Source organism: Caretta caretta, chromosome 3 (genome assembly GCF_965140235.1).
Source record: "Caretta caretta isolate rCarCar2 chromosome 3, rCarCar1.hap1, whole genome shotgun sequence".
Classification (NCBI taxonomy): Eukaryota; Metazoa; Chordata; order Testudines; family Cheloniidae; genus Caretta; species Caretta caretta.
Genome location: NC_134208.1, coordinates 160,942,978 through 160,955,725, shown reverse-complemented (window position 1 = coordinate 160,955,725; position 12,748 = coordinate 160,942,978). Strand labels below are relative to the sequence as shown.

Genomic DNA, 12,748 nt, shown 5'->3' with positions numbered 1-12,748 from the left:
AAGTGGCAGGGGCCTTGGTGGAAGGGTTGGAGTGCGGGCAGGGCTTGGGGCAAAGCAGGGGGTTGAGCAGTGAGCGCGCACGCACACACAGGAAAGTTAGTATCTATTGTTCCAGCCCCGGAATCAGTGCCTAAGTAAGGAGCCGCATATTAACCTCTGAAGAGCCGCATGCAGCTCAGGAGCCCCAGGTTGGCCATCCCTGTTCTAACCTTTGAGGCAAACAAACAATGTTAAAGATTAATCTTTTACTTTATGTAATAATAAATACTTTTCATGTCACAGCATCTTCCATATGAGATTATTAAGCCCATTTTACAAATGAGGAAACTGCAGAGAAAAATCAAATTATTTTTGCAAAATTCTACTCACCCACTCACATGGGATGAAGGATAATCATCATATTTTACAGTCCAGCCAAGCATTGTTCATTTTTTCATTACTACCAATCATCATGGCAAAGAAAGCAAATTTGGATCATTTTGTAAGGATGTGCTAAGTGATTTGCCAAAGGTTATAGTGCAAGTCAGGGGCAGAGCTGGGAACAGAACGCAGATCTTAATTCTTATTCCCATGCCTTAGCAACAAGATCAAGCTCCTTCTCATGAAGCGCTAAGGGACTTTGCGAGAAGGAACTGCTACAGTATTAGCCTATCAAATAAGTCCACATCTCACAAGGATGTGAGTGGACACACCACTAAGCAAGCTATCTGTTGTCTTACCAAGGTATGTAGAAGAATTTGTCGTTTTAAATCAGAATTACTCAGTGGAAAGAATTTAGAACATATCTCAGCAGATATATGAAAGGAAGCTATACTGCAGATACATTAAAAGATATGACAATGCCTAAACCAGCTCTTACAAAGTAGTAAGCCAAGGCTGATACTGTAAAGTTAATTAATGATTTCACCAACCTCAGTTACATATTCCAGGTTGAAAAGAAGGGTGCTGTCTGTTTTGCTTGTCAACTGAAGCAGCCATACTGAAAGGGAGAAGCAAAATATGCTGGCTACAGATATATTTTTTGGAGTGTCAGTCAAATAAGAGTCTGTTCAGAAAAGACTCTTTATAAGATCTAAGAGTTTGCATGCACCAATTAAAAAGACAATCTCAAACGGGTTTTGTGTCTCCAAAAACCACCAAAGACAGACAGTAGGTTGTCAAAACAAAGGCGATGCACATCCCTAATGCGAACACAAGTCATCTGAATGTGAAAGATCTGACTTAGCCAGATGGAACAGTTCTACTTTGCTTGGCAACCTGAGAAAGATTTCTTATGGAATCATCAAATCCAGAATCAGGCACAGTCCAGGCTGCAATACAATAAAACAAGAGAGCAATAAAAATTCAGCCTATATTTACAAGCAAAAACACTATTCTTCATGGTTTCAAGAGACTCCAAAGCATGTTTGGGTACCTCACAAAAAGCCAGAATGCAACACCCTTATTCACAACTAATAGTACCTTACATACATATCATAAGTACTCTCAATGGGAACTATTTGTACAGTATGGGATTACTCAGTGTGAGCAAAGGTATCATAATCTGGCTTAAAGAAAGTATCAACCACTAAAAAACAAACAAGCTGACATTGATTCAAACATACCAGAAATACTCCATCATATTGCAGTAGTGAGCTTCCTCAAAGGGCTATCCAAAAGGGGGGATGGGGAAAAACGACTTTCCAAAGGACTAGAAATACTTCAGAGCCAACCAAGAAAACAAAAAAGAGAAATTTGCTCAAGTGCCTCTCCTGTTACAACAGCAAAATCCAAAGCCCATGTCCAAACTCAGAAACTGACTAAAATAAATCTTCACATGGTGAATTCTTTGCCCACAGTTATTAGAAAATTGAGAATTCCTGGAAAAATTAAAAATACTTCGAGATCTGCAACATTTGGAAAAAATATATATGTAATATTCCCTCAAAATGATACATGTACAGCCATGAACTCTGCAAATTGTTTATGTGCAATGAATATCTTGCCTTTAGCACCAGCTATGCATTTAGTGTGTCTGAAGGTCTTAACACTGGTTATTTCTATTATTAAAAACACTTCTTCTTCATTATAGACGAACAGTAAAAAGCGCAAGATGAGCAAAGATACCAGGTGACTAGAAGAAAGTCCCAAGCTTACATCAAGGGGGTTTAATTCATCTCTGATGTGAATGTAGTTACATACACCAGGGAGGAATTAGGCCTACTGAGCTTTGAAGAGTTTGTTCTTTTGATTTCATTTGTGGAGTGATTTTTCTCATGGATCATTCCAGGAACCACTTTTGAGAGGGTAAAAATACTACAGGCAGATTTATTCTCTGTAAAAATCACTGACAAGAAAAAAAAAGAAGGGTTATAAATAATATTGATTTGGGGTGAACTGGCAGAACCTTAAAATCAATATAGTTTATAGAACAGTCAGATATAAAATAGAAGGAGCTACACAAGTCATGACAAGATTATTACTTAGGGCCAAATTCTGCCCTCAGGTAAGAAAGGGAAGAATGTATTTTCATCCTATAAATGAAAACAGTTTTCTACGGCAAAATCTAACCCAGGGATCTCAAACTCAAATCACCACGAGGGCCACATGAGGACTAATACATTGGCCCGAGGGCCACATCACTGCCTCCTCCCCTGTTTGGCGGCGGGAAGCGCTGGGAGGTAGGCGGAGGAGCGGGGACGCAGTGCGCTCGGTGGGGCGGAGGGTGAGGGGAGCTATGGTGGGCCGAAGGAAATAACTCCACAGGCCAGCCGCATGTTTGGGACCCCTAGTCTAACCTATCATCATTTTCCCCCTTTTCAACACGTTAGTTAGTTTTTATTTTTGTCTTATAGCACATTGATGTTGTTAAAGATGAACCGCTACTGAAACAAAATAATAAATACTTTCCACTTGCATAGCATCTTTAATTTAAAATCATCAAAGCTCTTTACAAACTATTAGATATGTTTCAACACCCTCCTTGGTGACGACCCTATTTTACAGATTGGGAAAACTAAGATACAAAGAGATTAATGGCCAAATTTTCAACAGTATTCACTGATTTTGCATGCCTTAATATCTGGATATCCAACTTTAGAGTACTATTGAAGCCAGATTTTCAAAAGTGCTGAGCAAGCACAACTCCAACTAAAGTCCAGTTGGTGCTCAGCACTTCTCAAAATCACACACTGTGTCTCAAGTTGAGCAGTCAAAAACTGAAGCATGCAAAACAAGTGGCCGAAGTGGCTCGCCCAAGACCATAACAGAGTGGGAAATAATGATGATGAGTCCTGGCTCACAGTCCACTTCTTGAATTTTAAAATCCCATTGTCTCGCCACTTCCACGCTTCAGAAAAACAGGTATATGTATTCTTCTACATGAAAGATTTGTTGATTTAGCAGACTGTGTATATACAGTACTTCTCAATACAATGCATTGGAAAATAATACTGCTTAGAAATACAATCTATATTTTTCACTGGTTCTTTTAATCAAAGTTATTTAATGCATTAAGACAGGTTTCAGAGTAAACAGCCGTGTTAGTCTGTATTCACAAAAAGAAAAGGAGTACTTGTGGCACCTTAGAGACTAACCAATTTATTTGAGCATAAGCTTTCGTGAGCTACAACTCACTTCATAGGATGCACAAAAGCTTATGCTCAAATAAATTGGTTAGTCTCTAAGGTGCCACAAGTACTCCTTTTCTTAATGCATTAACTTTCACTGGAATCTGGACAAGAATTTCTCTTTTGCCTCAAGCTGGCCTATAACAAAAGCTCTTCATATTAACAAACAATATATTGGATTTATATCATTCCTCTGAACCTTTCATCCTGAAGGATCCCAAAGTGCTTTACAAATGTAGTTTGACATAGAAACAATATCAGGTTTCACTACTGAAGTGAAATGCAGCAGCTGTTTATTAACATCCACCACCATACACCTTCCGTTAATCAGCAGTTAATTAAGCAGTAGGATATGGGGTTTGGGATAGGAGGTGGATCCATGAGGCATTCTCTCTCTTATGAGGTGGCCCAAAAAATGAATGTTGGCCTGTCCAACTTAAACTGCAAGGGAAACATAGGTGGGCAGAACATAATTAAACTTTGATGTCCTGACCAACTCTTAAAGTGAACACTTTATTCTCGTGAAATATGCCACCAACTGACACACAGTGTTTAATGACCACACTAATTAATTTTTTTTTTTAAGTCTCATCAGAAAGGCAGCACTTCCAAAAAACACAGGGTCTCTTATAGCACGAGGTATGACTGCAAAGTGAATTTAGCTGGAATATTAGCAACTTCCAGGGATTTCTACTCTAAAATGACATTATATTCTTGAGAGGAGAAAAAGATAAGCCAGCTTACAAATGGACCACATAATTAATGAGAGAAAGTGTGTCAGTGTAGGAGATTCTTCAGTTTCTTCTCATGCCTGTTAACTCAGGCCAAAATGTTCAAACTTTGGTATCTAAATTTGGCTCTTAAATCCATCGTTAGGCACCTAAAATACATTTCTGAAAATAAGGCAGCTTTTCTGAAGGCAATGGGAGCAGCACATAAACACCAAAAGTAGAAGTGGGGTGAGTAACAGTGGATTTATGAGCTTAACTGCAAGCACCGAAGTTTGAACAGTTTGATGTAATTCAGAGGCATGAAAAGAACCCCACGCTACTCTTACACTGCCTCTCAGTCTGCCATTAATTGTGTGATCCAATCGCAAATCAGTATATTTTCCCCCCTCAAGAATATAACACCATTTTAGGGTGGAAATCCTTTGAAGCTGCTAATGTTATTCCAACTAAGTTCACTTTGCAGCACAGCAGTTTAACTGAAGACTTTTCCTGCAATCCAGACCTAATTAGGGAATCGGTTTCAAGCAATTTGGTAATTAAACACACCTGCTTAAAATATCTCAAAAGCATCAATAAAACAAAACAGGTGTAAAAATTGTAATTAAAATCATAAAAAGGACAAACATGAACTGGTCCTTTTTCAAAGTAGATGCAATGGAACTGAATTTTAATGTCTCTTTCTTTAGCCCCACATTAGATGCTTTTCCCCCCAAAACACTGAACCTATGCTTCCCCAGATGCCTAGGTTAAGAATAGCAAGAGAACTAACAGAAGAGGATTCTTGCTATTCATTATTAAAGCATTACATTATTTTTAAATAAAAATGAATGTGTGATTATACTGGAAATATTTATTACTACTTTCTTCTCTCCAGACAGCATTTGGGCAAGGCTGTCTCCTGTCACCAGTTTAGTGCCTGGGGTAGTTTTCTCCACATCAACCTACATGGTTATTCTTTCCTGCAGGCAGCAGGGAATGCTCTCTCCTCTCCGTATTTGTATACATATATAGATGGGGAAGCAGGGTGTAGATGAGTGTGGGAGTATTACCCTATCAGCATCCATGTGTGTACATGTAAGGGAAGTTTCTCCTCTCCCTGCAGCATGTGGGGAGGGGTGTTTTGCCTACCAGCATCTATGTGTGGGATTTTTACAGGAGAAAGGGGATTCAGTTCTCTAGTCTGTGTCTATGAAAGGGAAGACGGGAGGGGGGAGAGGTGGAGAGAGAGAAGTGTGAGGATTTTCTCCTATTAGTATCCATGGTTTGGTTTTGGGGATGAGATAAGAGGGGGATAAGGAGGGAGTCTCTCCTGCCAGCACTTCTGTGTGCATGTGTCTAGAAGGGTGGTGGGCAAAGGGTGTCTATATGTGCATATAGGGGTGGGTCCTGTCAGCATGCCTGAGTTTTGGGGAGCAGGAAGGGAGAGAAGGGGTTCTTGCATCTCAGCATCTGTGTGTGCATAGGCACATGCAGAGGGAGGCTTTCATGCAAGGAGGTGTCTGTATGCAGTGAGGTTCAGAACAGTCTCTCACACTGGCATTTGTGCATATGGGGTCAAATTAGGAAGGTCTCCAGTGCTCAAATTATGGGAAAAACGCACAGGGACCCTGAATGTCAAGTGGCTTGCTTTAATGTAAACAGAAGTGAGAAGTAAGGAGGGGGGGCTATAAGACAGAAGTGAGTTAGCCTTTAAACACAGTAAGGGGGCCCAGCACCCGTCACTGGGGAACCCGCTTGCCTGCAGGCTGTCAGAGCCTCTCTCTCTTCGTCTCTCGCTGGCTAGCTTGCAGGGGCGCTGCTGCTGCTTGTCAGTCACATGAGTTAGTCACTCACCGCCCGTGATCTGTGCAGGGCCGAAGCACAGCACCAGCTGAAGCCACAAGACCACCACGAAGAGTCTCCGGGGGGACGGGTACTGCTGCTGCTTCTCTAGGAACGGATCCCCGCTGCTCGGGTTCATTCCATGATACATCTTTTATCCACAAAGGGCAATAATCTGCAACAAGAAAGAGAATATTATCTTGCCATCTCCCAGTGATCTCAGAACAGAGCATCAATCTCTCCCTTCCTCCAGATGAAATCTCTGCCCACTCCTAGCTCCGACATGCAACAGAAACCTCTTTGGGGCAAGGACCTTGCCACCAACACATCTGGACAGGGCTATGGACACCAAAGACAGGATATAAAATAATAATTATTATAATCATCTTTGTCCATCCCGTCCCCCACTGTCTGTTCCCTGACATGCAAACCACACTCCCCCAAATGCCCTCTCCTAATATGCAATCCCCTGCCTGCATGCTGCATACGCACGAAACCCCTGTGCCATTCTGAACTCTCCTTCTACCTCCTGCAATAGCCAAGACTCCCTGGGAATGGGATGCAGTTTCCAAACAGCAAATCAGCCTCAACGCAAAGACCTTCACTGTGCTGCTCCATGCAATTCACAGCTTGCTACCGTGATAAAGTATTATAACCACCGAGGGTCTCCGGTTTGCCAAGACCACCCCGGACTTAGATCTCTCATCTTATAAATATTGCAACGCTCCCATTTCCACCCAGGAGCGAACTGTCGGGGGAGGGGGGGGTTACTGAATGCAGGCCCCAGGTTCTGTTAATTCTGCCAGGGGCAAATACACGCTTCCCCCTTTAACTCCCCACCCCGGCTTCCCCCTGACGCCCGCTTCTAGCGCTGCTCCCCTTTACGCTCCCCCATTTACTGCCTTCCCCCTTGAGGCTGCTTCCCCGGCGCACGGAGCCAGGTGCGCACTGCGCCCTTACCTGAGCGCTGCCCGCCTGCATGGAGCCTCCTTGGCTGCCTCCCCCGGGCGAGCCCCCAGCCGGGCACGACCCGCTGCTGCCGCCACCACAGCCGCCGTAAGCCGCGGCACCTCCCCCGCCCGCTGGAGGGGACGGGCTGAGCCACACACGCAGCGCGCGCCGCCGCTCGCGCTCATCCCACCTGTGTCTGGCGGGAGGGGGGAGAAGGCGGGCGGCCCCAGAGCCAAGGCTACAGCGGCTGCGGCAGCTGCCAAGGGGAAGCCCGTGCCCGAGCCTGCACCTGCCCGCTGCACGAGCCGCCTTCTATCCCCTCGCCCACCCAGAGCGCGCGCAGCCCCCACCCATTCCGCATTCCCCAGTGCTGCGTGGAGCAAGCAGGGGTTGCTGCTGCAAAATCTGCTGGGTCTCCCGCTTTTGCAGGGACTGCGGGAGAAAGCAAGAGCCTGGGGTGCCAGCCCTCCTGGGCGCCCTATTATGCATACATGACAGCAGTAGACAAAGTCGTCTGCATTTTTTTTTTTATTTTTTTTTTTTGGTAATACACTGTGCTGCATGCAGGGTAGGTGCTGACACGAATTTGTTGCCATTATGCTCGTGTCCCCTGGGCTGCATGTACAGGAGGGACAGGCAAGAGTCTGCTGTAAATGTTCCTTTGCCTCATGCTTAATACATGTCAGGATTAGGCCAGAGCATGCAGTAAATACACTTACTTGTGCCACTTGCTACAGGCATATCAAGAGCTAGCCAGAATCTGCTGCAAATCTTCCAATGTTCCCCATCCAGCATGAGGCATAGAAGCCCGAGGGCATATCTACACATAAACTTCAGTCGACCTATGTATGTTAAGTCGATCTACAAGCAACTGCAGTAATTACAGAATGACAGTCAATAGATGTAAGTAACACAGTGTCTACAAGGACACTACATTTCCTTAACTTCACCAACATAATCCCTACGCCTCTCGTAGAGGTGCAGTTATGTCGGCATAGTAGGGCACTTACATCGGTGGGAGCAAGGCTGTAGTGTGTATACTGATGTAATTAGATAGGTGTAAGATGCCTTACCCCAACACTTACACTAACTGTAGTCTAGACCAGGCCTGAGTTTCTGTGGCACATGTGCATTCATGACAGGAGCCTAGTACAGTCATGTAGCACTTTCTGTGTGCATGACCAGAGTTTTATGAAACCCCTGTTATTGTGAGCCACTTCCAAAGACTGCTAAATATCAACCAAAGCATCTTCTTCCACCTGGTTTGTGCTTCAAAACAGGGCAAATACATAGGCAGCCTTGAGGGTTTAATATCGTTTAGCCTATGGGATGTTTGACCAATTATATGTAACATCCTATGTGAGACATGATTAATTCATATTATAACATTCCTGACATTCCTCACAGATTGTGTGGGCAAGGGGAAGGTGTATTACAAAGCTCTTTATTCTGGTATTTGCCTCGCGGGGTGAGGGAAGAGCAATCAGGACTGTTGGTTGAAGCAGTTTGCCTATTAGGAAGCCGTACCCAGCAGGATTTAGTCAGTCTGGAGAATTCACCACGACGGGATATCACTGAGTCAAATATAGTGTCTGGGTTTAAATAAGGATTGGAAAACTGTATGTCTTCTGATGACATTTATTGAGTTAGCTAGTGTTGATGTGCTCACTGCCTTCTACTGGGTAGAGTCAGAACTGCTCAACTGAGTGTCAGGCCCCATATTGCTAACAAACTGAGAGAGATTCTCCTTCAACTCAGGTGGTAGGAAGCCTATGCTTTTGAAGCAGATTATGGTGCACATATGGGCAACTAAAGTTCTTGAACAAATGCATGCATGTTAAGGTAAGATAGGAAGCTATAGTTAGAGTAGACCAGAGTAGCAGAGCTCACCCATTTTGATGGGTTTTCTCACAAGTCTGGAAATTATGTGGTGGTAACAGGACACAGCAAGTGGAAGAAAATGGGGCAAAAGAAGAAACATATCTGGAAGGAGTTTCTCTCTCCAAGCGGGGCCCTAGCCAGCCAAACCCAACTATATGCATTGGGGAATAGTGCAGGGATTGGGCAGTACATCCCCGGTGCTCCTCACCCCAATTTCTACTTAAACAGAAAATCTATAGTGATTAGGGCTGTCAATTAATCACAGTATATCACATGATTAACTCAAAAAAATTAATCGCGATTAAAAAAAATTAATCACACTTATAATAGAATACCAATTGAAATGTATTAAATATATTTGGATGTTTTCCTACATTTTCAATATTGATTTCAATTACAACACCGAATACAAAGTGCACAGTGCTCACTTTATATGATTAATTTTGATTACAAATATATGTACTGTAAAAATGAAACAAAAGAAATATTTTTCAATTCACCTCATACAAGTACTGAAGTGCAATCGTGAAAGTGTAACTTACAAATGCAATGGAGTTGCTTCTTCCTCTGAAGCAATCAAGTGCTGGCCAATACAGTTGGCAGAATATCTAAGTAGTTTGAGCAATGTTCTGATGCAGTATGGCAATTCCTATGTTATCTCTATTCAGGAGACCCTTTTTTTCCATCCCTGAGTTCAACATGTTGGGGCGGGTGCCCAGAAACACAGCTCCCTTCTGGAAGGAGAGGGGACAAATGGAAAAGAGTGTCCCTTTTGATAAACAGTTATTGCTTAATCATTGGCAGCTGCTATTGAATCTCCCAGTATTCTTATGTCTGTACAGAATGCAGAGAATACACAGTCCTTTCCCCAAGGAACACACAGTCTTAAAGTCTAATCCTGTGAAAAGCCAACTACCCTCAGTGTCAAAGTACCATGTGCTCAGGGCTAAGGGATCAAGCCCTAAGTAGACAAACAACCCCCATCGCATACACAAAGCACTAGGTAATCAGGAAGTGGATTTATCGCTCAATGATACAGCTATTTATTTTGTATCTTATTAATAAATTAAAAATAGCAAATCCTTTGGTGAGTGGCATAACAACACTAACTGCCTTCATGGCACATGCATGTTTAGAGTCAGGACTGGAAAGAGGCGAGGATGGCTATATGGTTCACCAAGTTAGGGAAGGGAAGGCATTCCAGGTCAATAAATCCACCAACGCTGTCCAAACAAAATGCTCACGTATCCTTCTGGATTCACTTTTAATCAGCCCAGAATCTCCCTGTCACTGGCTGAAAGGGTCCTTTAAGGAGGTTGGGGACCAGTCTCACTTGTGGCAGATTTAACCCCCTTAGCAGGTGTACAAGGGTCACATCACAGGGGGAGCATGTAACTAAAGAGGCTGCTGGAGGAGATACAAGTGCAAGCCTAAGTTCAGTGAGGTTCTAGGGAGATCAAACATAGGAATGAGCACTCTGTTGAAAAATGACAGAATAGACATAAAAAGGCCAGTGAGGAGGCCTAGGCTGGGTATATAGGAAGCAGTTCTGGGAAGAAGAGGGGGCATTTCACATGGCAGACAACCCAACTGTTTAGTGTCTCAAGGCTGCAGACCTGTAATAGAGGGTGGGTTGGGTTTCCTGCATGCTACCATGTTGTGAGGTGGGCTCCTGCCAACAAGGGAAAGAAGGAATTGACTGGAACCCAGGAGAACTCGAATCTGAGCTAACAGCTGGAGGAAGAGGACCCTGAGAGGAAGGGCTGTTCCTAACAAGAATGGAATGGAAGAATGGTTTTGTTTCCTTTTGGACTTTAATGCTGGAAGGGATGAACTTTTGTGACTTAGCTGGACCACATCCCACAAACCAAAGCCACCCACCTCCATCCAGACCCAAGATAAACAATGACAGTACCATGCCTGATTGCCCCAGAAACACATTCCTGTTATTTAGGAACATGCATAAAATAAGGCCAAGGGAGATTCTTGCTTAATTGCAGCAGCTTGGGTTTGATTCCATCTGGTGAGAGGCAGTTCTGGCTCTGTTCCAGATAGGAGGGGGAGCTTTTCAGCTCTGTCCTAGCTGGTGTGAGCAGGTAGTTTTTGGCTTTTTTTCTAACACGCAGAGGTGTCTTGGTTTAATTACAGTTTAGCTTCAATTTGAGGAGCTGTTTCCTGCTTACTCCCAGCTCATTTGCAAGTAGGGGAATACATTAATGGTGACCACCTACATTTCAAGAAAATATAGGCCAACTCATCGAAAAATGCTGTGTGAAGCTCCCTGTTATGGGCTCTTCCCTCCTCCTTTCCAGCACGTGTGTGTGCTCACACAGTTTTATCTGTGGTACAATATCATACCTGTGCATGATTACTGCTTGAAAATAGACCTTTTATTTGATCAAATGCTTCTGAACTCCTTCCTGGATATATACATGGTTTGGTTAGAGCTAATGTGAGCATTGTAGGGAAGGGAATATTGCAGGCTAGTTCCAGCTGGGCATGGGTGTAAAGCAATGGTGGGCAAACTACAGTCCGCAGGCCGCATCTGGACTGTCAGACCAATTAATTCATCCCTCAGCTCCCCCCGGAGAGCGGGCTCGGGGGTTTGCCCTGCTCCGGCGCTCCAGCTGGGTACTAGGGTTGGGGGCTTGCCCCACTCCGCATGGTTCCTAGGAAGCAGCCAGCATGATCCCTCTCCAGCTCTGCGTGCTGCCCCATCCACAGGCACTGACCCTGCAGCTCCCATTGGCTGTAATTCCCAGCCAATCAGAGCTGCAGGGGTGGTGCCTGTGGACGGGGCAGTGCGCAGAGCCGCCTGGCCGTGCCTCGGAGCCAGAGGGCGGGCATGCTTCCAGGAGCCGCTTGCAGTAAGTGCCACCCGGAGCCTGCACCCCTGAGCCCCCTCCATGCCCCAATCCCCTGCCACAGGCCTAATCCCCCTCCCGCCTCCAAAGCCCTTGATCCCAGCCCAGAGCACCCTCCTGCACCTCAAACCCTCCATCCCCAGCCCCACCCCAGAGTCCTCATTGCCCCCCCGCACCCCAACCCAGAGCCCACTCCTGAACCCTGAACCCCTCATCCCCAGCCAGAGCCCTTCTGCACTCCTACCCCCAATTTCATGGGCATTCATAATCCGCCATACAAGTTCCATACCCCAATGTGGCCCTCAGGCCAAAAAGTTTGCCCGCTCCTGGTGTAAAGGGATGGTAAATCTAATAGAGAAGCGAAGAGTTTCATTCAGAAGTCACCTCTGTGATGAATTATTTTAAAATATAAAAGAGCCTAATCTCTTTCCTAGTCCATGGCCAACAGAAAATCATTTCAAGTTGTAAATACACGTCACTTCAAAAACCATTCAGACCTTTGTAGCCACAAACCAACTTCCTTTTTTTAAAAAAAAATGAGCCACAAGGAAAAAAAAAAAGACAATACTATAAAAAATAAACCTAGACGTAAAAATAAGGAAACAATTTAAAACAAAATTAAATTAATCCAGCTGATGTTTAATGGGGTGGTGATATGAGTCCTGAATGATTTCTAAGACTAGACTATTAAGCCCCAAGTCAGCTTAGTGACCTATAAAACACACCATGTCACGTCCTTATGGTAGGTATTTTCTTATATTCATAATAGACTGAGCATTTCCACACAAATTTGTGGTCAGTTGCTGGGTTTGGCGGTTTATTTCAACCTGTTTATAAGCTCAATATACAGAGAATTTTCCAGAGAAATCCTCATATCTGCAATGTGATGTAT

The 12,748-nt window shown here is 44.2% G+C and overlaps 1 protein-coding gene across 6 annotated transcripts in view; it reads right to left on the bottom strand.

The window, feature by feature from the left end:
* The window catches only part of SUSD4 (sushi domain containing 4), a 132,882-nt gene extending 123,136 nt beyond the window's left edge, over window positions 1-9,746 (bottom strand). For 2 of the 6 annotated variants that reach the window (XM_048843290.2, XM_048843292.2), the window contains exons 1-2: window positions 7,121-7,294; window positions 6,173-6,335 (exon numbers count right to left, since the gene is read on the bottom strand). In XM_048843290.2, coding sequence (XP_048699247.1) covers window positions 6,173-6,311 — 139 coding nt within the window. In that variant the 5' untranslated portion in view covers window positions 6,312-6,335; window positions 7,121-7,294. Of the gene's footprint in view, window positions 1-6,172; window positions 6,336-7,120; window positions 7,302-9,534 lie in introns of those variants that run through there. The other 4 variants (XM_048843291.2, XM_048843294.2, XM_048843295.2 and 1 more) reach the window with 4 other exon arrangements.
* Between the last annotated feature and the right edge of the window lie 3,002 nt (window positions 9,747-12,748).